Source organism: Elephas maximus, chromosome 1, assembly GCF_024166365.1.
Source record: "Elephas maximus indicus isolate mEleMax1 chromosome 1, mEleMax1 primary haplotype, whole genome shotgun sequence".
In the NCBI taxonomy this organism is placed as follows: domain Eukaryota; kingdom Metazoa; phylum Chordata; class Mammalia; order Proboscidea; family Elephantidae; genus Elephas; species Elephas maximus.
Window position 1 is genome coordinate 184124359 of NC_064819.1, and position 26237 is coordinate 184150595.

At 36.2% G+C, this 26237-nt stretch overlaps 1 protein-coding gene across 1 annotated transcript in view; it reads left to right on the forward strand.

Moving 5' to 3' along the window:
* Positions 1 to 6362: 6362 nt before the first annotated feature.
* The window catches only part of RFX6 (regulatory factor X6), a 58352-nt gene continuing 38477 nt past the window's right edge, over positions 6363 to 26237 (forward strand). Inside the window, exons 1-6 of the mRNA XM_049875558.1 lie at positions 6363 to 6582; positions 6900 to 7056; positions 10126 to 10249; positions 11951 to 12012; positions 23771 to 23848; positions 25452 to 25479. Of these exons, the coding sequence (XP_049731515.1) occupies positions 6363 to 6582; positions 6900 to 7056; positions 10126 to 10249; positions 11951 to 12012; positions 23771 to 23848; positions 25452 to 25479 (669 nt within the window). The remainder of the gene's footprint in view (positions 6583 to 6899; positions 7057 to 10125; positions 10250 to 11950; positions 12013 to 23770; positions 23849 to 25451; positions 25480 to 26237) is intronic.

Sequence of the window (26237 nt, forward strand, 5' to 3'; positions counted from 1 at the left end):
ATTAGTGGTGCAGTGGTTAAGCTCTTGGCTGTTAATGGAAAGGTTGGTGATTCAAACTCATCAGCCACTCCACAGGAAAAAGATGTGGCAGTCTGCTTCTGTAAAGATTTACAGCCTTGGAAATCCCATGAGGCAGTTCTCCTCTGTCCTATAGGGTCGCTTTGGGTTGGAGTCGACTTGACAGCAACAGTTTTTTTTTTTTTTTTTAAATTACTAATGATATTGAGCACCTTTTCATGTGCTTGTTGGCCATTTGTATATCTTCTTTGAAATAATTTCTATTTTTAGCCTTTTGGCCATTTCTTAATTGGGTTATCTTTTTATTGTTGAATTTAAGAATTTTTTATATATCCCAAATATATGATATGCAAATATTTCTCCCATTCTGTGTGTGGATTGTCTTTTTATTGACAGAGTTTTCTTCTATTGATTTCAGATGTCTCTTCTGTTGAGTGTTTTTTATCATGAAAGTGTAGTAGACTTTATATAGTACTTTTCCTGTGTCTATTGAGATGATTAGGAGATTTTTATTTTTCTCTTCATCCTACTAATATGGGGTACTACTGGGTGCTGGGTACTGGGACACTGATTTTTGTATGTTGACACACCCTTACATTCTTGGAATAAATCCAACTAGTGATGGCGTATAAATATTTTAATGTGCTGCTGGACCTAGTTTGCAAGCATTTTATTGAGGACATTTGCATTTGTATTCATAAGGGGTATTGGTCTGTAGTATTCTTTCTTGTGTTGGCTTTGGTATCAGATTGATACAGGCTTTGTAGAATGAATTAAGAAGTATTCCCTCCTCTTCTATTTTTTGGAAGCATTTGCAAAGGACTAGAGTGTGAATTCTTCTTTAAACATTTGGTAGAATTAACCAGTGAAACTATCTGGTCCTGAACTTTTTTTTGTTGGAAATATTTTGATTACATTAGATTAGATTAGGTGCCATCAAGTGGATTTTGACTCATATTGACCACACGACAGAATAGAGCTGCCCCATAAGGTTTTCTAAGCTCTAATCTTTACAGGAGCAGATTGCCGGGTCTTTCTCCCTCAGAGCCACTGTGTGGGTTTGAACCATCAACCTTTCAGTTAGCAGCTGAGTGCTTAACTGTTTGTGCCACCAGGCTCCTTAGTGTTTTGTGTTTTGATTACTTGGTCAATTTCTTTCTTTTTCATCAGTCTAGTCAGATTTTCTATTTTTTCTTTAGTCAGTTTTGGTAGTTTGTGTGTTTCTAGAAATTTGTTCATTTTTTCCTCATTTTTTCTGGGTTATCTAATTTCATAATATTTGCTTATAATTCTTTTTATTTCTGTCAGGTCAGAAATAATGGCCTTGCTTTCATTCCTGATTTCAGTTGTATCCTCTCGCTCTCTTTTTTTTGTCGCTCTAGCTAAAAGTTTATCAATTTTGTTAATCTTTTCAAAGAATCAACTTTGGGTTTTGTCTGTTGTTTTTCTATTGTCTGTTTCATTCATTTCTGCTCTCATTTTCATTATTTCCTTCCTTTCTACCAGGTAGGGTTTAGTTTGCTCTTCTTTTCTAGTTTCTTAAGGTAGAAGATTAGTTTATTGATTTGTCTTTTTTTTAACGTATGCATTCACAGTTATAAATTTCACTTGAGCTTTAGCTGCATCAAAAAAGTTTTGCTATGTTATGCTTTCATTTTCTTCCATGTCAAAGTATTTTCTAATTTTCTTTATGATTTCTTCATTGTCTCATTGGTTCTTTAGGAAGGTATTGTTTAATTTTCACATAAATTTGTGGATTTTCCAGTTTTTCTTCATTATTGGTTTCTAATTTCATCCTATCACGTTTAGAGGACACACATTGCATGATTTTAATCTTTTTATGTTTATTGAGACTTGTTTTGTGGCCTAACATATGGTGCATCCTAGAGAATGTTCCATGTGTCCTTGAGAAGAATGTGCGTTCTATTGATGCTGGGTGGTATACTGGGTTGAATAGTGTCCCCCCAAATTATGTGCACTTATAACCTCAGAATATAACCTTATTTGGAAATAAGGTCTTTGTAGTTGTACCCTGTTTTACGCAAATGATGCACACCTTCTAAGTTTTTTTGCCAACGATACCCCTCCCCCCAGCTATTTTTGTAAGTGTCGCTAGGCTAATTTTTTTTTAACATGTTGTTGTAAAAAACATTAACATAGTGTGCTTTCAAAATACCTCACAGCAGGAGGGTGAGTTGGCAAACAATTGTAGAAGGTTTGCTTTATTTATGTAAAAACATGTCAATTAGTTAAGATGAGGAAATAGTGGGTTAGGACAGACTGAAATCCAATGACCAGTGTTCTTATAAAAAAAGAGACATATTGACACAGCTGTCACACAGAATGGAGACGGCCATGTGAACACCAGGGGTAGAAATTGGACTGATGCAGCTACAACCCAAGGAATGCCAAGGATTGCTGGCAACTGCCAGAAGCTAGAAAGAGGCAAGGAAGGATTCTTCCCCAGCAACCCTCAAAGGGTGTATGGCCCTGCCAACACCTCCAGAACTGTGAGAGAATGAATTCCTGTTGTTTTAAGTACCCGTTTTGTGGTAATTTGTTACAGCGGCCCTAGAAAACTAATAAAAGTGGAGTGTTCTAGAAATGTCTATTAGGTCTAGTTGGTTTATAGTGTTTAGGTCTATTTCCTTGCTGATCTTCAGTCTAATTGCTCCATCCATTATTGAAAGTGGAATATTGACATCTCCAATTATTATTATTGAATTATTTATTTCTCTCTTCAAGTCTGTCAGTATTTGCTTCATATATTTTGGGGCTTTGTTGTTAGTTGTGAAACCTGACTTTACTTTTATTTGGAAGGAGAGGCAACATGAAAACTATTAACAGAAGGCAGAATATGAAGAACTTGTATTAGCAAAGTAAACTTAATGAGCAGAAAAAGCAATCAGGGGAAATATTCACTTCCATAGCAGAAAATTTCCTAGTATATGATCACTCCAGATCATGCCAATCCCAGAAATAGCCTAGGCAGGAGAAAAATGTTTCTCAGAACCCTTTTGCAGTGAAAGAGAGAAAATTTCTTTACTTGCTTATAAGAACTAAAAGGGACCTAAAGAGTCGGAATAAAAATATTAGTCACTTTCTGAGGGTTTACTCTTTTCCAGGTACTGCGCTAGATTTTTCCTTATAACGTTTCATTTAATCCTCACATCAACCCTATAAGGTGGTGTCTCATGTTAGAAGAATTTAAATTAAGTATTCGTATACAAGGGTGATTTTCAAAGTAAAATTTCCCAGAAGAAACAGGTAAGGGGTTAGCAGGACAGGGAAGGAAAAGAAACCAAGTGAGAATGAGATTTTAGGAATGGTCCAGCAAAGGAAGATTTCAGCCTAGTCATACAGAGCCGCCCTGAAGATTTACCTACCATGAAGCCAGGGAGATGAGTTTTTATTCGCCCTAACCATTAGTTATTGGATAATGGCTACTCAGGGAATATATAAACTCTTAAACACTAGAGGTGTCTTTGCTTATGAGCAAAGGTGGTCTGGTAGCCAATGACACTTCCTCCAAAGGTTCAGGTGCTCTCAGGTAGTGGTGTTGGGCTGGTTACTGGAAACAAAACGAGACAGAGGTAGGGGGAGGGGTACTCAGAAAAGGTGTGAGGGATCAAGGGGATCTGGGTAGAGCACCCACAAAGTCTTCTACAGCTAGGTACTTTTTTTTTTTCTTTCCTGTTTAAAAGGAAACTTAGGCACAGAAAGGCTAAATACGAAGAGTCACACAGCATGAATTCACGTGTATCTGACATCAAAGTCTTTTTCCTTTCCCCTTTAATGTGGTGACTTTAGTCATCAAGATACTATCATTTAGGAACTTCCGAGAATCTCCTTTTTCAGATGGCATTGTGCTTTGTTTCTTAAAACAGAATCGACTTAGTCAGATGTTCTTTACTTGGGATCTGTCAAACTGTATGCTGATTTTTTTATGGATGTACATGGATGAGAGGATTCATGCTTACACTAATTTCTCAAAAGGAATACACACACACACGCTTAAATAGGGCCACTATACATATAAAGGACTACTATTTTAAAAGACCAATGTCCATATTTACCTACTCAGCACTTTATCACTGTAATTTCTCTACAAAATATTTGAGCACAATTTGAGCAAAATATTTGAGCACAAATTCATTATAGTAATCACAAATGGCAATTTGGAATTATGATAGTACCACCCTCCCCCTGCCCAGTACTGCTTTCGCTGCATTCCGTAAGTTTGAAAGTTGGCATTAATTCTTCTTTAAACATTTGGTAGAATTCACCAGTGGGGTCATCTTGCCCTGGGCTTTTTTTATGCCAGAAGCCTTTTTTTTTTCTTTTTACTAGCATAATTATTTTACTTGTTATAGGTCTAGTCAGATTTTGTGTTACATAATAGAAGCATGAAGAACTTTACATGTCATTTTGTTAGGCACATGGTTCACTTAAAATTAAGGCAAAAATATTCACTTACAGACTTAAATAATCTTGTTTGTGTTTCCATTGATCAATTCAGTTGGATAATGGCCAGATATGCACTTAGTGTCTGTATGACTTACACACACACACACACACACACACACACACACACACGGTCAAACTGGGTGGGTATCAAGTGGTCAGTATTTTTAAAAATTGAAAAAGAGATCCCAGTAATTTGTCTGACTTCTTTCTTCTGGCTGTGTGATGTAAAAATACAGTCCTCTGTGTGCACACAGTTAATCAACAGGACTTCTATTATTGAAGAGTCTGGGGGGGAATATTCTAGACTTTGGTATTGTAGAGCTAAGCCATATGGACTGGGAAGGCTTGGAGGCTTTCAGGGGACAGGTATGCAAAGTTGTCCTAGTGGGGTATAGCCTCAGAGTTTGCCGTGTGTGCTGGAGGTACCAGTTAAGGAGGAAACTGATGACAGAGAAGTGATACCTTTCCCAATGAGTGGTGCTAAAAAAAATGGGAGAGATTCAGATACACCTATAATTTTCATTGCTTAGGCAAGGTAATGGAGCCCTGGTGACAAAGTGGTAAGCATCTGGCTGCTAACGGAAAGGCAGCTCACTGGAAACCCTACAGGGCAATTCTACTCTGTCCTACAGGGTTGCTTTAAGTAGGATTTCTCCAGCATTCTTTTTTTTTAAGGCAAGATAACCCTTTTTGACTGTATTACTCCTACCAGTAACTCACCCTCAGCTACCCTTGGGTCGCATTTGGTTTTCCCAGATTAAGTTTCAGTGTAATCTAACTTAATATTAAATTCAAGAGTGATTTCTCCCAATAGAGAATGACAACGTGGTTGTAGTGAGGCAGTGTGAACAAAAGCAGGGTTTTTGCTTTTCCTGGAAAGCCACTGTGCATATAGTAAGCACAGGGCATATTTGACAAAGGAACAAAGGATGAAAGGAAGAGATTTTGTAGCAGTTAGTCAACACCAACTCCAAGTCTGTCCACTGCTCTCCCTTAGAGACCACAAGTTATCACATGACTCTTGCCATTATGGCTTGGAAATTCATTGAGATTTCATTTCAACAAACGTCCGTTGCACTACACGTTTTAATCAGAGAACACTGTAAATGGGAGCCAGTGCAAGTTTTCCTCCAAGCCCAGGGCCAGACGCCCAAGGACTGCAAGGTCCATGTGTACCAGGAAACTGTACCCTGTGCCTGCGACTAGGGCAGTCTTGCAGGTGTGTGATGCAATGGGGTCTGTCCTCAAGCCACTGGGAAGAGGTCCAACCAGACCTTAGGCTTATTTTGGGAATAAAATAAACCTGTCCATGCTGCTCAAAATGTGAGCGGTAGTCTGGGGGCTCAACGCCCGCTTCCCCGGAGGCTCACGGTGCCAAGTTTGCCAGCCGAATGCGTCATTTCTGTCTCAAGAGTAGAGATGGGGACAGGTGCATCTGTCCTTCCCCGAAAGGAGAGTGGAGTTGTCTGGGAAACAAGGACCTTGGATGTGAAAAGTGTCCTCGGTCCCAGCGCAAGATGAGAGAAAGAGGAAGGAGAGGAAAGGGGTGTGGGATATGGGGCTCCATTGCTCGGGGCGTGACTGGGGCGCAGGTGAGGAAGTGAGTTCTGAGTTGAGCATCTGCCGGGACAGTGGGCTGGTGGAGAGAGGCAGTTGGTCCCTTCTCGGCCCACCTCGGCCCCGGGCCGTTCTGAGTCGTAGCTGCACTCGGCGTACCTGCGCGACGCCCCCGGCTCGGGAGCCTCCAGCCTCCTCCCTCGCCCCGGCTGCAACAGGTCCCCAGCCCCGCCCCGCCCCGCCCCACCCGGGGCTCGGGGCTCCCGGCTCCCGGGGAGCCGGCCCAGCGGCGGGTGCGGAGGTCTCTGGCGGCCAGAAGGATGGCCAAGGTCCCGGAGCTGGAATGTTCTTTCCTGCAGACGCAGCCTTCGCCCCAAGTTTCCCCTGAGATCCAGGAGTGTTGTGTGCAGCTACTGAGCAAGGGCTTGCTCGCCTACCCGGAGCAAAGGGTGTACCTGACGGCTGGGGCGCAGCCTGGGGGCCCGCTGGGCGGCGAGGAGAAAGAGGAAGATCCAGAGTTGCTGGTAGGAGTTAAATCAGGTGAGTGCTCCGCTCCCTCCGGGGATGTGATCGAGACAGGAATATACCCTAAGAAGAGCGTCCAGTAAGAAAAATAAACACACCTCAAACACACACATATATGTAGAATGTCCAGAGCTTTGTGTTTCCCTGGGAAAATGTCAACTAGAAGCTGTGAAATTTAGGGGATTTCGCAGAGCTGTTTCCACATCCCTTGGCCACCCTGTTTGACCCAAACTCAAAAAACACTTTTTTTTTTTTACCCAAAGGTATATTAAAGTTTACTTAACTGATTTTATATTCTGCTTTTCTTTATCATCCTTTTAACTTGCAAACAGAAATGCATTTAAGCAATGGTAACTTTTCCTCTGAAGAAGAGGATGCGGACAGTCACGACAGCAAACCCAACGAAGCCGATCAACACCTCTCTCAGAAGAAAACCATTACTCAGATTATGAAGGATAAAAAGAAGCAGACTCAGCTCACGCTGCAGTGGTAAGACTCTCCCCGCGGAAGGCTACGGGGATACATTTAAGCACCTGCTGAGCTTTAAAAGCCACTGTCTCTCAGTTGCTTTTCCTAATTCGCTTCTCCCTCAAACTTTTTTGGAAATTATACACATTTTTTTTCACTGAATATTTGGTATACAGACAGATTCTGGTATTGGTCAAAAATGATATGCACTGTAAATAAACGTGTTACTTTGTTCATTAGTGACTGAAGCCACGATTTCTTCAAATATAAGCAATAATGAATGTTTTTATCATCACTTTTTTGCTTAACATGTAATCATTTGGTCCTTGTATGTTTGATATTTGGCAGCTTGTGTGTTTATAGAACATGGTTTTTAAAATAACTCTAAAGGAGGGTTGATCTTAACTTTAACATTGCCTTTATTATAAGAGGGCAAATTAAAAATAGTGTATTGGCCATAAGATGAAATATATTTGAATTAGAAGACATAGAGAAATCATGTAAGATATCACTATTAACTAGATAAATGTTCAACTGTTTTGTAGCACATGTCATATATGTTTTTTTTTTAATAGTAAATATCACAAATTGGATTTTGTGGCAAATTCTTGAAAACCAAGAATTTATCAATAGGCTCTGTACATATAGAGAACGTTTTAAAGGATTGATCTAAAAGTAACAAGGACTTAAAAAAATAACATTAAGCTTCCCTCAATGTGTGAAGAAACAGGAGTATAAATGTCCTCCTAAATTCCAAATAGTAAACAAATCAATAAAAAGCGTTATTTACTTAGTTATAATCTGCTTGTATGTAAAATATGATCTAAATCTTAGAAAATACAATAGAAATAAAAAGTAGTATCCAAAAAACTAGTAAATTTTATTTTTATGTATTTAAACATTGAATTATAATTTACATAATCTAAATTTTTATGATTTTATAATTCAACTCTTTCAAATATTTGAACTATAAACTATTCCTCTATAGCTATAGCTTATCTGTTGAAGTTGGTAACATGCTTACTAGTTAAAAATACATGACAGCAGTAAATTAACTAACTATCTGAAATATTTAGGACACAACTCTCTATAGGATAATGGGATAAAAGTGTTTTGATTTCAGATATATTACAAAGGTGTTTCAAAATGATCACTTCCATTTTTTCAGTTCAAACTGAGTGAGTGGAAACAATCTTGAGTGTTTATTTTATAAATATGCATACATTAAGATTAAAGAAAAACTGCCATACCCAACATTAAAGTTCTACCTATGTCTAGGATTACTCAGTATTTTGAAGGTAAAGACAGTGCCTACTACAATACCAGAAAAGCCAAGTGAAAAGTGGGTGTTATGTGTGTGCCATTAAAATATAAGTTTTAAGTAGTTCACAGTTTTTAGTGATTTTTATGCTTTTTGAAACTATACAATTCTGTCAGTTTTGTTTGAATTTTCTACACTCTTAAAAATATGTGTTTAACATTAAAAAAAACATAAAGTGAATTATTTGTATTTTGAGAATTTTCTTAAATCCCTTGAGGTAATAGATTATCTCTGGGATGTTAAAAGTTAGAAATGAAAATCAGAATGAAAAATCTGATTGATTAACCCTAATTTTCAGTATCAGTTATAGGTTTAGTTTCATGTATGCAAACTGATTTTATGTTTTAAAATACTAGATGGTACTGGTTTCTAATGCTTTACCTGCTCAGAGAACATTTTCTTCAGCTTTTATCTCATGCACATTGGAAACATGTTAAATCAGAATTCTTGTGGGTTCCACCCAATTTTAATGAATGTGTACTCTATATGTCATTGTTTCTGTATTTTATTCATTTTGATTTTACTATACATAAGCTATAAGTAAGTTTTATCCCAAATTAACTACTGAATTATTAGAAAAGCGGGGAATAGAATCTAGGAGTTCTGATTTCTAGGTTGATTGCTGTTCAGGTACTTGTAATACGTCAATATATATTTATTGCATTTATATAAAGTGCATTTAATTGCAGTTGCAGACATCTAGATTAAATGGAGTTATCTTTAAATGTTCAAATTCTTTGATATTCATAACAGAGTTGAAGATATATACGTCATGTTTGGAGGTATCTATGAAGCATTACATGTATGTTTCAAATATGCAAGATGTCTTAGATAATTATAGTATTGATCACAGTAAAAATGTGAAGGGATAGAAGCAGACCAAAATGAGTTTACCATATGTATTTTGAAAATAATGGAACGTCAGTAGGACAGTAGTTAAGCATTGGGCTGCTAACCAAAAGGTTGGCAGTTTGAATCCACCAGCCGCTCCTTGGAAAGCCTGTGGGGGATCGACTCAACAGCAATGGGTTTTTTGTTGAAAATAAATACATCAATACCTTTCCTAACTACTTGGGGCTCAGTACTTGTTTGTGAATGAAAGAGAGTGTAGGCAGTTGATAGTCTGAAGCCTGGCAGCCCTTTTGTGTTGACGATATTGAGTTCTTTAGAAACACTAAAAAAACACTATCATCTTTAATTTCATCATTCACGGTTCTGTATTACAGAGCAAACCATGATGAAGAGTGAGGACTTACACAGAAGTAAGCCCTAATATTTGGGATGCTGACCAGGCAGAAGTGATTTTATGTGAGCCACAATATTTTAACTTCACTAATTGAAATTCAGGTGGTCCTGGGTGGTGCAAACAGTTAAGCACTTGACTGCTAACCTAAAGGTCAGCAGTTTGAACTCACCCAGAGGCACCTCGAAAGAAAAGCCCACCATTCTGCTTCTAAAAGGTCACAGCCTTGAAAACCCTATGGAATGAAGTTCAACAGTACAACATGGGTTCTCTGAGTTGGGATCAACTCAATAGTAACTAGTTTAGTTTTGGTTTTTGCTTTAGTAGAAATTCATTGTGAGTTCTTGTGCTTCTAATATTAATGCTTGTGATCCAATTTGTAGTAATATCCAGAATAGAGGAAGTTTATTCATGAACTCATTTGTATAGAGTCTGGATTCAAAATGGGCATTAAATCAATATGAAAGGAGAAAGGGAAGGAGAAACAAAGAAAAGGTTAGACTTAATTTTTTGCCTTTTTTCTTAGGCTTGAAGAGAATTATATTGTATGTGAAGGAGTTTGCTTACCACGGTGCATCCTTTATGCACATTATTTAGATTTCTGCAGGAAAGAGAAATTGGAGCCAGCCTGTGCGGCCACTTTTGGAAAGGTAAATGACACATAGTGGTTATGCCATCTTATAACCAAAGTCATGTGAGGCAAACAGTATAGAAACAGACCCATCCATTCATGTTCTCTTACATAATATTAAAATATTTGTTTCTCAAGAATAAATGAAATCTCTTAAGAGCTGTGCTTGGAGCTGCTAAATGTTTATACCTAGATTTTGAATATTACAAACCCAGCTATCAGAAGATTTAACATGATCTTAAAGCAAACCTCACTTGAGTAGTGGCATGTCCCTTCAAAGAGAGATGCATTAAAAGGCATAGTATGGCCTCGTGTTAGGAAGCAAATTAAGTGGAGGCAATGTACCTTGTTAATGCAATTAGCGATTACCTTTATTTAGCTAGTCTAAGTGTATGAGTGTATGAGATTTTCGATCAATTTTTAGTCTATTATTTAAAGAATTCTCTTAATTCTCCATTTCACTCTAAGTATCCTTACACCTCAAACTTCCAAGATTTTGTAATGGGATTGATTAAATTTCTCCTATTGAAAAACACTCCATTATACCCAACCTGTATGGTTAGGATGTAAATCTATAGAATTGACTATACTATACTTGTACATATTGATTTCATTTGAGAATCAGAAAAGAATATAAATTTCCTGGAGAAGTCTTGTTCATGTGAGATTCTGGTCAATATTCTGTTGTCTGAGGACATCCTAGGGACAGCCTAGAAAAACTGTAGAAGCTTGGGTCTCAAATACTGCATCTCATGTAGACTGAAATCCAAATTCTAACCTGTAGAGGGACTCATTGTCCAGAAGATAATGAATGCTATGGTCCAGATTTCAATTTTTTTTTTCTTTAATTAAATAACTAAGAAAATCTGACTGTCTATGGGAGGCAGTATAATATGGTTCATGGCAGTCAAGCAATCTAGGTTCTAGCCTAGACTGTTACTAATATGTTGTGAGCCCTTTTGAGAAGCACTTAACCTCTTTGAAACTCAGTTCACTCACTCTATAAAATGAGGAGGTTGAAATTAAGGAAGTCGAGCTTCTAATGCCCATATTAGCATTATCATTTTATGAGAACATCTTATGGTTGTAATTCTTAATTGAGGGGGTCAAGAGATACCCTGAGACTCTAATAAAAATTGTAGATAGAGCCAGTCTCCAGGAAATTAACACGTACATTAGGTTTTCCATGAACTCCTTTGAAGTTCATGTATAGATCTCCCCAGGTCTGAATATAAAACTCCTGTTTTATATAGAAGACATTTTTGTCCTTTAATCAGATCCTAATTTTTAAAAAAATTACAGAAGGGATAATACCAAAGAAAAAAATTTATATCATTATTGTGGAGATCCAGTAAAGCAGAGAAAGGGCTAGGAAAGGATTGTGGATGAATCTCTGGATGGTATTATTAAAAAGAAGCTCAAATCTTCTCACTAAGTGCACAAATAATGTAATAACTGCTTTGGTAGCAAAATCAAGCAATGCACATAGTATTACTATCTGCCCTGGAAATTGAGACAAGGGTAATAGAACATACCAATCAAAAAAGGACTTCCTTGCCTCCGCTGAGGCATCACCTGTCAATATGTACATGATATTACTTTTTCCAGACTAAATGTTTGCCGGCAGTTCAACCTTCACTTTCCTGAAGTATTGATTATGAGTGGATTGCAATAGAATGACATCTTTTTCAAAAACTGAAGTAATTGACTTTCTTTTTAGACAATTCGCCAGAAATTTCCCCTCCTAACTACAAGACGACTTGGAACAAGAGGCCATTCAAAGTAAGACCCATTGATGAACACATAATCAAATCTGTCCTTACACATGAGAATTGACACAAATGTAAAACACGCATTGACTTTATCAGTAAAAGATCAGTTGGATAAAACCAGGTATTATCTTCTCGATGAGCCAGACTTCTACCAACTGTAAGAACAAAAAAGAAAAGTGGATTTTAGAGCAATGATGAGAAAGCAAAATTTATACAGAAAAATCATAATCATAAAACATTATTTTTTCTGCTGAAATACCCTAAATAAATCGTTTTTATAATCATAAAGCCACTACCAAAGTCACCATCATCATGAAAGGAAAATATATATGGCTAATTAAGTGACAAAACAGAATCCACAATATTCCTAAGGAGCTGGGCCAAAGCCATGGAGTTGAAGAGCTATGAGTTGAAAGGAAGTGCCTTAGCACAGTTCAGGTTCTTGCTGTAGTTTCCTTTCCTAGGTAATAATTTCTTAATATTACCTTCTTTTCCGTTAAAGAAAATGACCTTTTATCTTTGGTCCTGTCAATGTAAATATAAGCATAAACTATCATATATTCTCTCTTGCTATCTTTAGTTTCTCTTTTGTGGCAATCTCTGTACAATGCCCAGTTTATAGGTTCTTGTCCATCAATTATTTCCCCTGTCCACTGCCTCTTCAGTTCCTCTTTTCCCTCTGCCTACAAGCATACTCTTCTATATCAAAAAAAAAACAAAAAACAAAAAAACCTCAAACCCACTTGAAAAAGTAGCTATTTGCTCAATCCCCCGACCACTGACCACTTTGCTCTTTCCTGGTCCATTTCTTTACCTGAGCAAAACTACTATAGCTCATTTTTACTGTTCCTCTTCCTTGGCACCTGTCTAGCATTTGAACCTGTTGATAATACCCTCTTAAAGTAATTAAATGAATAAAATTTCCCCTATGGCTTCTCTGTCCCAGCACTGTCCAGGTTCTCTTCCCTCTTCTAGTTCCTTTGCTAGTTTTTTCACTGTCTCCTTCTGCCCTGATATCTAGTCCAGCACTGTCCAATTGAAATATAATGCAGCCACATGTTTAAATCAGAATTTTTCTGCTGTTGGGTCGATTCTGACTCATAGTGACCCAATAGGACAAAGTAGAACTGCCCCATAGGTTTCCCAAGGCTGAAACCTTTACTGAAGCAGGCTGCCATATCTTTTTCCTGCAGAGCAGCTGGTGGGTTCAAACTGCTGACTTCTTAGCAGCCGAACTTTTTAACCACTGCACCAACAGGGCTCCTTAGTAGCTATATTAAGGAAGTAAAAAGAAACAGGTGAAATTAATTTTAATACTATGTTTTATTTAACCAAGCATATCTAAAATATTATTTTACCATGTAACCAATATATAAATTATTAATGAGATATTTTACATTCTTTTTTCATACTAAGTTTTTGAGATCCAGTGTACATTTTACATTTATAGCACATCTCAATTCAGATTAACCACGTTTCAAGTGTCCAGTACCTACGAGTGGGTAGTAGCTACCCTCCTGGATAGCACAACTCTAGTTCCTTGCCAATAAATAGGTCCTACTTTTTGAATTCTGTTGAATGTATCTCTTCTCATTCCTATCTTCATAACCTAGCCTTGACTTTCTTTTCATTCCATTCTACGGAAGTTTTCCAAGTTGATCTTCTAAGGTTCAGATTCAATCATATCTCGCTCCTGCTTAGTTACTTTCACTGGCTCATAATTTCTAGTAATTAAAGACAAACTTTTCTCACCTTGACATTCAAGGTCACTATGATTTAAAAAAAAAAAAAAAATTTTTTTTCCTTATGATTTAGTCCCAATCCATTTCCTATCTTATCATTTACTCCTCCTCATTAATCAGCATGTAGCATATGCTCTTGCCAAATTATTCCCCCAGGACCCTTTGTTTCATTCTCAACTGTCATTCTTTTGCTCTGTCTGTCTCCCTCCTATATAACATTGAAATCTTAGCCATTTGACAAGAATGTTTTATGAAATTCCTCTTCTTTTAAGTCTTTTCCTAGTCTCTTGATTTATTGTAGGCTCTTTCTTTGTACCCTCATAGTAGTTTGTTGGTACCTGTCTTAATGTGAAATTAACTTATCTCCTGCCCCCTAGAGATAATAAGCATTTTGAGGATAGAGGCTGTCTTGTGCATTTTCATGTCCTTTCTCTTGTCTGGTATATATAAGATTATCAATCGCTACTTACTTAGTTGATTTTGATGCTAACAGAATTGTGGCCAGGGAGGAAGAAATAAAATGCTAGATTGAAAAAGACAAAATTAGTCCTTGCCTTCCAAATCAGCTTTGTTTCAAAATTGACTCATCTTAACTGACTGATTTCTACTGAGTTTGATTCCCACTGAATTGTGTAGGTAGAGAAGAGAGCAGATAGGGTTCGAGGTAAACAGATAGTGGAAAAAGAGGCAAAGCAATGGAGGGAAATCCTCTTCACAGGATCAACAAAGGGGCGGTGGGCAGACTGCAGGGAAAGTCATTTAATCCTTGAAGGAGCCTTTAGGATTACAGATGAATCATTAACCCTGTCCATTGTGACACACTGAGGATCTAGTGTTCAGGCTTATGTGAGAACATGTGGTGACTTCAGGCAATTTGATATCTAAGAGCCATAGATATGCCCAAAAGTGAAACATTAATAATTCTTTGAATTTTTTCTGCCTTAATGATATGCTATTTTCTTTTTATTACTTGACTATTAGATTTTTGGTATTTTGATATTATGGGGGAAAAGACATCCTCCATATGTAAACTAAGTATGTTGTAGGATATAGTAAGATATAGAATTTGTGTTTCTTATAATGGATAATATTTTGATGTAAATATTAATAGCAAGGTGGCTTTCCTGCTTTTATCTTGAAAGATAATATATCAAAAGGCATCATAGCTTCATGATTAAGAGCATGGGATTTGAAGCTGAACAAATTTGAACTTGAATTCCATACTTCCCTATAAAGCCCTATGACACTGGACGAATCACCCAGCTTCACATCAGTAAAGTGGATATGTAATACCTATCTCACAGGATTATTGTGAGAATTAAGTGAGATAAAACATGAGAATGAATGGAGAGATGAATATGTTTTCAACTTCACTACCTTAATAATATGAACTTAATCATTCAACACATCAAGATTTATCTGGCTGTAAAGCTTGTACGTTATGAGCTAGTAAAACCTAATTCTTCCTGGTATCAGTCATATCAACAAAATAATTATTTAATTGAAAAATATTTTTGAGGTACACGTTTTAGATTGAACTGATTAAACAATTTTTAAAATTATTACTATATCATATTTTTCTTCAAAAAGCTAATACCATTTCTCAACCCTCAAGCATATTTTTAATTATTTTATATTTATTTAAAGATACTTATATTTTATGTAAAAGTAAATTTGCAACACAAACACAATTGTGCTTTCTGTCTTTTCAATTTTTCTCCTAACCATTTCTCTATGTTGGTGTATCATCTGTATAATGATCATTTATACTGGCTGTTTAATATTTTCAAAAATTTATATTTTATGAAATGTACTTTTATGTATGTAGAAATAAAAAAGGAACAATTAAATGAGACAAATAATAAATGAAGAAGCAACATATCTTGGAGAATCAGGAATTCACAACTTCTCCCAATTTTACTAGTAATTTTGCAAAACTTGTTTTATTGCCCTTGGAGTATTTAGTACAGTACCCTAAACATACTGTTGCTAAGTATTTACTGAATTGTTTAAAAAAAAAATGAATTTGTATTAATGTATTTTAACTTCATTGGATGGTATATTAAGATATATTAGTATTCTATAACTGTTCAGATGAAGGTTAAAGAATGAGTTCTCAATTTTTGCAAAATTCTCATAGAATAGTTATTACACGTCCAATCATTTCAGTTGGGGCTCTCAGATAGAATTTCCTTTTAGATTATGATTGACTCAAAAAGTTCTTCCATATTCTGGGCACAAGATTGCACCACTCTTTCTAAAACTATTGTTAGATGCCTTGGGGCTCATGGAAGAATTAAAAAAAAAAAAAAAAACCCATTGCCGCAGAGTGATTCCAACTCATAGCAACCCTGTAGGACAGAGTAGAACTGCCCCATAGAGTTTCCAAGGAGTGCCTGGTGGATTTGAACTGCCAACCTTTTGGTTAGCAGCTGTAGCTCTTAACCACTACACCACCAGTGTTTCCAATAGCATGCTCCAAATTTTACTTGTTCATGTACGAAATCCAGAAGATTGGAAAACAGTGATCTATAGGACAAAGATATGGTCATTTGGGTCTAAAGGTTATGAATGGATTCTGTGTGTGTTATCAAGTTCTGTTTCCCTAAGCTCTGATCCATCCGGGCATTGTAATGATCAATCCTCACAGCATTCACCTTGTGCAGGCGTCAATTCTTTTCCTTGTTAAAAAGTGGAAAGTGAAAAAAATTTAACTAAATAAAATGAGCCAAAAAGTGTATTCATCCGAAAGGAAGAGATAAAATATTTAAAACAAACAGACGTACTAAAAGCATAAAAATCTAAATGGTTAGACCCACCACCTAGGACCAGATATCATCCACTGTCAAAACTAAAAACAATTAAAAATGAAATAATTTGTTTCCAGTGGCTAGCCCAGTGTTTCACATAGGAAGCCACTGCCGCTGATGGTTACAGATGAAAGTCTCTGAAGGTTACCATGTTGGGTCAGAACACCTCACCCTAGAGGGCCTAACCTAAGTGTGTTTTGGGTACATTCAGTTTGCAGGTGGCATTGACAGCTCAGCTCCCCATCCCTTCTCTCACTTTTACCTTCTCCTTCCTGCCAAAAAAACCAACAGTCCCAATGGCAGACTTCGTACATTCTCATAACCAAGCTAAAAACTGGCTTTGCTTTTGTGTTTCTTCTTTTTCCCCCCTTTAATTTAGCACCAATGCCAAAATATACATTTAAATTTTTTTCTGCATAATATTTTTTAAATTTAGGTTTTGAGTAAATAAAAATGAAACATTTAATAGTAAAACAGTATATCTAATAAAAAGTAAATCTTACATATTTCATGGTTACAGATGATGTTAAGTATAATCAACCCATTCAGATTTATATTGATGTACAAAGTATGGTGCTAAACAGTGTCTAAGATGCCAGGAACTGCAAGGTAGGGTAGCTGCTATTAAAAAACAGTCACTGTTAATTGTCATTTATTTAACAAGCATTTTACTGAGTGTCCAGGTGCTGGTGAGATCCTAGGGATACAATAGTGAGAAAAAAAGCCTGTATCCCGTTCATGCTCAGAATAGCTCAGCAGAATAAGAGAGAACACAATTCAGCCCACCTAGTAGAGTTCATGTACATGGAAGACTGATTTGAAGTTACATTTTAATTTCTTGTAGACTTTGATCAGTTAAATCTTAGTTTTTAAACATGATGGACAAAAGCTATTATCTTATTTATTAGTAGTGATTTAGTGGGTTAATAAAACTGATATGGCAGCTGCTCTTATCATAGCAAGTTATTGCAAGTCCCTGAGCAGCTTAATCCCATCATTTCCTTATCAGTTATCATTCGTGTAGTGTAAACTAACATCAGGGCTACTAGCTCAGTGGAACATATGTTTCAGGAATTCTGTATGGTGCCTGAAATGGAAAAGAAGAAATATAGGTGCAGGTATAAATTGGTCAGCAAATGAAGAAAAGTATTAGACACAAGGTAAATATTTTAGTTGTAAAAAAGAGCAGCAATAATTTCATTTGTCCTATTAAAAGTCTCGTATTTTATAACATATTCACTTTAAAATGTTGACACACATTAATTATTCCACTTTGTTCCAAAATCATAAATGATATCTGTCACTTGACATAGGCTCAGGACTGTCGATGCTAATGAATAAACACAGTTGTGTTAGGTAATCGCAAAGGCTACTATCATGAGGCAAATAATATCTTAGAGAAATTAGCTACTAACACCCAGGATTTTTGAGCATTTATCATACATCTTATTTAATAAAAATGGGTGACTAATCAAATAGGAAGAAAGAACTGTGATGTGTTTGGGAATCTTTATTCAGATTAACCTACGAGGTAGGCATTAGGTAATGGTATATGAGTTAAACAATTGGCCATCCCACATAAGGCAAACCTTACTTTTTATTTAACATGTACCAGCATTTGTCCTTATTATAACATAATATTTTTGGAAAATATTTCCTAGCAAGACTTACAGTAGGGAAATATATTAGCAATAAAAAATACAACGAAATATTCCAAGTCAGATGAAAAATAAATGTGTATGTTGCATGAAATCACTCTCCCCAGTTTTATGAGGTGTGTCTTTAGCTGCCAGGAAGGCAGAGAGCTGCTCATTTATTAACTCTTCTCTGTTCTCAAAGACACTAATTCATCACTCAGATGATAACATGTATCTAGTAAGACTAACAGAAGGATTAAGGGGAAAGATGATTTCATTGGTTTTAGGAGAAACTGGATATGAAATGTGCTAACTTAGTACAGTCGTCATCACAAATCATTAAATTTGTATTCCTAGGAACAGTCTTTCTGCCTAAATACACTGACTTCATGCCCTTTATATGCATTGTTTTTATGTACATGGAATTTTGTAACCAAAAGATCTGCAGTTTGAGCCCACCAGCCACTCCTTGGAAACCGTATGGGGCAGTTCTACTCTGTCCTATAGGGTCGCTATGAGTCAGAATGGATTCAACTGCAACAAAAAATTTTTTTTTCTAATCTTTTATTTACAGCCTGTGGTGGTCACTGAAAATATTTGGCTTTAAGAGGATTTTTATCAGTTTCTGAATTCCTAGCAGAAGAACACATTGAATCCTCCAATAAAAGCTTGAGGACTTTTTCTTTACAGTAATTTTAAGGGGGAATACAATGAAGAAAAAGATAAAATCCCGTTCCTCCAAATCTTATAGTTTAGTAGGGGAGGCAAGCTAGGTCCACACATTCCAATGATACAAGGGATAAAACTACAGAGGTAAATGACCAAGAGAGAAGTGAAGGGACAGAGAGATTAGTTTTCCTGGAGAGACCAGGCAGAACGTCATGCATTAAAGCTATGCTTTGAGAGGTGGGTAAGAAATTAGGACATGAAAGAACAAGGGCATTCTCAATGGAGAGTTCAACAAGATAAACAAGCACCCGGGTGAGAAAGCCCAAGTTATTTACGGAGAGTGAGTAATCCTAATAGTAATAGATAAGGTGATACAGTGCTTGTAGTAGATTTCTTTGCATCATGTTAAGCAAGAGATACTTTATCATCTACCAGATTTAAAATTGGGTTGATATGTTTATGAAGACTACGTGCATGCCCTTAATTGACAACTTCTTGTTTATAAAGTTTTTTTTAGGGCACATTGTTATTTTTAACTTCTTTTCATGTTGTTCATTCATTTTTTCATGCTTATGGATTTCCAGTTATAGAAAGCACATAGTCTAGAGGGAGGAATGTCAGATATGAAACGTCCAGATCAGTGGCGTAGTACATCTTAATGATTTATGTCAATTGTTAATGCTTACTGTGATTCATGCTGAACTAGAAGAGAGAGTGTATGTGCGTGAGTGCAAACGTATTTTAACTGTATTTCACTTGAGGGTTCCTAATTGTAAAAAATTGAGAAATAACATTGCATATATATACACATAAATATATATGTACATATTTGCATCTTGAGTATGGAGGCAACATGGTCTGTTGAAATAAAGAGTGCTCTGCAGAGCTTGCAGGTCTGGGTTTGAATCTTACCTCTGCCATTTACTAGCTGGGTGGTCTTTGGCAAATCACATGACCTCTTTGACCCTCTGCTTTGATTGAAGCAGAGATGAAACTTGTAGGCTGCTGTAGAAATTTGAGATCATATAAAAATAAAGTTCTTGGCATATAATAGGTGCTCAATGAATGTAACTATTTCTATCTGTTATTACCTGCTTCAATTATAAAAAAAAAAGCACATATTAATTTAGTATTGCAATTTTTTCTCTGCATGCTTTCCTCTCCCACAAGACAGTCAACTCCTCGAAGGCAGAGACCCTCTCCTACCTCTCTCTGAATCCTTAGCACTTAGTACAGAGTAAGCACTGAATAGATATTTGAAAAAACAAAAGAGAGGATGCCCTTCCACTGGTTCCCTATAGGTTAGGATTGGTTTGTAAGACTGAATTGATAGAATATGCTCAACTACACTGACATATCTGTATTAAGAGATATTGCCAATGGTATTTCTGATTTGTAGTGCCTAATGTAGCTGCCCTGGTCACTTTCCTTGAGTGTCAGTGTGTTTCTGGGTTGACAGTGTCATTTACATTTGACCTATGAATGAAACACATACATTGCTGAATGTAGATATAAGAGTTTGAATGTAGGTAAAGGCACTAAATACTTTTATTTTAAAAGATATTCTACCCTAATGATTTAAAAATAAACAAAAAAAAAACCAAACCCATTGCCGTTGAGTCAGTTCCGACTCATAACAACCCTATAGGACAGAGAAGAACTGCCCATAGGGTTTCCAATGAGCTGCTGGTGGATTTGAACTGGAAACCTTTTGGTTAGCAGCTGAATGCTTAACCACTGTGCTACCAGGGTTCCAATGATTTAGAGGGAGAGGGCAAAACAACAGTCATTTTATAAAAATAAGGAACAAATGAATTGTGTAATAAAAAATAGCCTCTTTAAAAGCCATGAGAAGTACATATTAAAAAAAAAAAAAATTAGCCAATCCACATTAACCATTATTTCCTGAGTCCTAAAGAATGGTGCATTTAAAAATGTTATCATTAGGTGGTTTTAAAACTAGAAGTAAAAGTGTATCAGCGCTGGATACACATTTAATGTGGTTGCTGCTTTATTATTAGTAGGTGGCCTTTTTTGGTTCATGAGACCATAAAGTAGGGTGGAATTCAGAACACATGTTCTTGACTTGATTTTCCATGTCTGTTTTGTTCATCATTGTATTGACACCTAGCAGAGTGCTTAAGACATAGCATACACCCTAGTTAATATTTGTTGGGTTCATGGTCTTCTTTTTGATCTACTTCATGATTTTTGTCTACCACCTGTCAAGGCAATGTAGCATCTTCTCAGTCTGAATGGCAAATCACTTTACCATGTATACCATATTATTTAAATATTAAAAAAAGGATTCGGGATGAGAAACAAGAAAAGTTATTATAAATGATTATCAACTTTTAAAGCAATACGGAACATATATTGATTCAGCAAATGGCTAAAATGCCGTTACATAAACTATAAAATCTATAGAACAAACAAAAAACTTTACAAAAGGACATTAAATTGCAATATCTTTTTATTGCAATACATCCCTCCTATTCTCAAACATCACTTGTTTTACTTCTGCTAATAAAAAAAATTCCTTTGGTATCTTAGTTCTAAAAGCTAATAAAGGGAATATTAATAATTATTTCAGACTCTAAGGTTCATTAACTAATTCTTCTAATATACTTGTTTGAATATCATCTAAAGCTGCTAATTTTTTTCATGGTTTTTAGGTATTTTCCTTATCTATTTCTTTACTATAGCTGTTTTTGATAAGATCTTTATGGCTTAAATAAGCTTTCCTCTTTTACTTTGTAATTAGAGACATAAATCAGTTCAATATTTTGGAGTTTCCATAGGTTTTATATTTCCTTCATTTCTTATTTTGTTTCTCTACATCTTAGAGGTTCTTCTTCCTCATTTACCACAGGATTTTTTTTCTGTAATATAAAAATGGAGGAAGCCCTGGTGTAGTGGTTAAGTGCTACAGCTGCTAACCAAGAAGTCAGCAGTTTGAATCCACCAGGTGCTCCTTGGAAACCCTATGGCGGCACTTTTACTCTGTCCTATAGGGTCGCTATGAGCCAGAATCAACTCGATGGCAATGGGTCAATGGGTATAAAAATGGAGCAGTTATGAGGCTCATCTGTTCAGGTTAATAGACTATTGTTATCTTTCTACCAAAGTTGAGTATATGAAAACTTGTTCCCAGTCTGCCACAATCATAAAACATCTTCATTTATCTTGATCAGCCCCATTACTGTTTCTCACATGTAAGGACTCTTTCTGAAAACGTTCCTTGTTATGATAGGTATTTTTTTAATATTTAAAAATATGTGTATATCAAATATATCCCTCTCCATCTTGAATGTCTTAGGGTCATTAGAGGCACTTCTCTGCCACATTATTGCGCTTAGAACCTGGCAGAAGAGAGCCAGTGTCTGGGCCTTGTACTTAGAGGGTTCTGTCCCAGCTGCTAACCTCTCTGTGAGGCAAGGAGATCATAACCTGAGTGAATGCGTCCACCCAAAGCCCACATCTTCCTTTTAGACCACTTCCCAGTTCCAGGCCTGTGGGGCCCTGGAATTCCCTGTCCAAACAGCCCCAGGCTTGCTCCAACAGCCCTGTGATGCTTAGAAATGAAAATTTAAAATATAGCTAGACTGGAAACTCCATCAGTAACTTTTATTTCATTCCCTTCTTAAAAAACAAACAAATAAACTGTTGCTGCCAAGTTGATTCCGACTCATAGTCATAGGACAGAGTAGAACTACCCCACAGAGTTTCCAAGGAGCTGTTGATAGATTTGAACTGCCAACCTTTTTGGTTAACAGCCAAGCTCTTAACCACTGAGGATCTTAGATGAGTGTAAATTAAAGGGTAGGTAGGTAGTGGTATGATTACGGTGGGTGGGAGAGTGGGGACTGACCACTGAAAGCAGATGTTAGCAGGCTTTGGCTCCGCTCTCCAAACACCCACTATTTGACTAGCTTTTGTACATTTGCAGCGTTTGTATTTGGGTGTTCAATATGTTAGGAGTCTGCGGTTTAGGAGAATAAGCCAGAATTTGAGAATTGATGAGATGTTACGTTTGTCTTGTGGCTCATGATCATTGGTACATTTATAGCAAATTATTTATAACACTTACTTTCCATGTGTCATATTTCTGTTTATTCATGACACGAATACATTGTTTTTTCCATTGTTCCAAAAAGTTTAACGTGAAAATGTCAGTAACTTGGGCTTCTCATACCTCCTAAGAAACATATCTCTTAAAAGGTTACATGCTTCATACCTATTCCTATGCATGACATCAGTGTTTTCCTCACACATAATGCCATATTCTTCCTCCATCCAATAGAATATACTATAAAGGAGACCATAACATTTTCTTGTTCAGTTGACTAAATTCAAGTTGAACCAAGCAGTTTGCAAATAGACATTGTAAGAGCCAGTGCCTATATTTGCTTTTTGTGTGTGTGTGTGGAGCCGAATATTTTAAGCTGGAGCCCTGGTGGTACAATGGTTAAGCACCTGGCTGCTAAGTGAAAGGTCAGTGGCTTGACCTCACCAGTGGCCTGTGGGAGAAAAGACCTGGTGATCTGCTCCTGTAAAGACTGCAGCCTAGGAACCCCTATGTGTAAGTTCTACTCTGTCCTATAGGATAACTATGAGTCAGAATCGATTTGAAGGCAAACAACAACAACTCTTTAGGGTCCAGGGGATTACAGGTAGATGGCTCTTTTATCTTTCTTGAGACTAGAGCCAGAAATATGACCATAAATAAGATTAGTGATGGTCAGAGAAGGGATTCAGCATGTTTATATGCTATTTGAAAAAATTAGGAAAGGAAGATAAGGAAGAGATTACAGTTTGTACTTGTGGTTTACTTCAAATATACATTAGTCTCTTTTCTTCTTCAAATATACCCCTTAGTAACACAGATCTGGTTCCTGTCCTTGCTATAGGTATCATTATTATGGGATTGGCATCAAAGAGAGCAGTGCATATTACCACTCCGTGTATTCTGGAAAAGGCCTGACAAGGTAGAGTTCCATCATGATCAAGACAGTTTCTCTGCATTTCTTTAAATATGCATGATATCTATTGAATAAATTTACTTATTAATTTTGCTTTTTGAAATGTTTTCTTTTAATTGTCAGACTTTAATTTCGACTGTGTACGAACACTTACAATTATATGCTCCAGATTAATGAGTAATTTAGATGACTTGCAATCATTTATGAGAAATTAATGGTAAACTAGGTGTCCCAGAGAGATGAAAAGTGGAAATCGGGGAAGCAGAATTGCTTTTAAATTAGTATTTACTCATAAGTCTGTGTCCATTTTCAGGCTAGATTCAATAAAACAAAAGTAAAAAATATAAAAGCCTCATTTTTTTCCTCAGAGAAAAACTGTTTTAAAGATCTATGTACTTGACCAGAAGTTTACAAAGATAAAAAATTCATTGTAATCATCTCTAATCACATACGCTTTGACTATCAGCTCACCTTAGTCACGTAAATTTATTGGCCTGTCTAAGTGTCTGTGAAAGGAAAAGCACAGACGAGTATAAAGAACACATTGCTCTAAGTTGGTATGAAATATTGGGAAGAGGTTATGGACAAATAAGATGACACCCAATAAAATAAATGATAATATACTATACATATATTTATATATATTTTTAAAATACTGGAACTCTAAATAACTAAATCCGTATCTGAGATTTGTATAATTTACCAAGAACTGATTTTAGCTCTCAAAAATTAAAAAAAAAAAAAAGCTATCTTGGGGAAAAGATAACTTGTTATCTGAACTGCACTAAAATGAGCTCAGATACTACAAGGAGAGGAAGCCACTGCCCACTGTAAAGGATAAGCATACGTTGATGTCTGAGAAGCCAGATTAATGCGACAGGCTCAGACTAAGCTGGAGCCCAGGTCTGCTGCTGCCTGAGCTTGGACTTCAACGACTTAACCCTGTTGTGATCCATGAGCTTATCAGTAAAGGACAGAGTGAAGGCTGTCTCATAATGGAGGGTGTGTTAATATACGGAGTAATATAAATCTCATATGGAGGGTGTGTTAAGACATGGAGTAATATAGGTGAATGTTTCTGAGCCCTACACAGGAAAAAAAAAAAAAATAACCTAAATTCTATGCATTGATATTATCATTTTAAACAAAATCCTGCTGCATTCAAAATAGGGTTAAGAATTGAATATGGAGCAGTATGTCATGCAAAACTGTTACGGAGAGTTAAAAAAAATATTATGAATATGGCTCTGTCATGATCTCATTATCACATTATTTTTATGAATTTTAGAAAATTACTATTATTTAGTAAGCTAAACAAAATTTCTTTCGGGAATATAGTAGACAAATGTTTAATATCAAGTGTTCTTTGCCTGCTTCAATTCTTACTTAACTTCCTAAAATATCTCCCATTTTACTTTCCTCTAAAGAACATTTTTCGAGTAAGTTGAGAAAGATGCTTGAGTCCCTTTGAAAAACCGAACATATTTATCAAGATTTATTTCACTAATCACAGTATGCAGTCACTACTTTTTTTAGGTCCTCTGCACTTCTTTGAATGCTATAACTGTAATCTTTTTTTGAACTAATGGAAAATGTAATGATTTTTAAGGTTTTCTGGAAGCAAGCTGAAGAATGAGGTAAGAATTATTTCCATCTCTATTTTACATTTGCTTTAATGTGTCTTATAAGCTAAACAATCACTCTTAACCATCCTCTTTGACAAATTTAGAAATAAGTGTTATTTGCTAGGAGTACCTGGAATGAGTGAGAACTTTAGATACAGCTAAGTTAGATTCGATGGTAAATATTGATTCTTTACATGGACCTACTGCACAACTTCCAATTAGCCGATGAGTGATAATTTTCCAATTATCCGGAATCAACTCGACGGCAGTGGGTGGGTGGAATATTAAATACTTAGGAGATTGCAAAAAAGACTATGATTGAGCTAAGAAGTTCCCAAGCTTACTTAAAGATATAGAAATCGTTGCTATTTGGAATATAGCCATTTTAACAAAACCTTTAATAGTTACCAAGAAGCCCAAAGCCCAAATGCTATGGTCTATTTTACCACTTTTTGAACATATATAATCTTTAATGATATCTTCATAGTGACCCCTGCCCCTAGCACCTTAGTCGAGAACAGATCAGTAAACTGACTTTATCTAAATGAGTTAGGCTCCCATTAGAGACTGCATGGCTAATTAGACACATGATAAGGCCTTCATTATCCTAAAGTGAACTAATCATTAAAAAGAGGTGCCATCAAGCTAAGGGCACATAACAGTGTGTTGTGTGGTAAATCTGTACCTGAGATAAATTGTAGCTCCATTAGTTTGGTGAAATGATGCAAGCATATTATCCAACCCTCCAACGTCTGAAATAATATAAAACC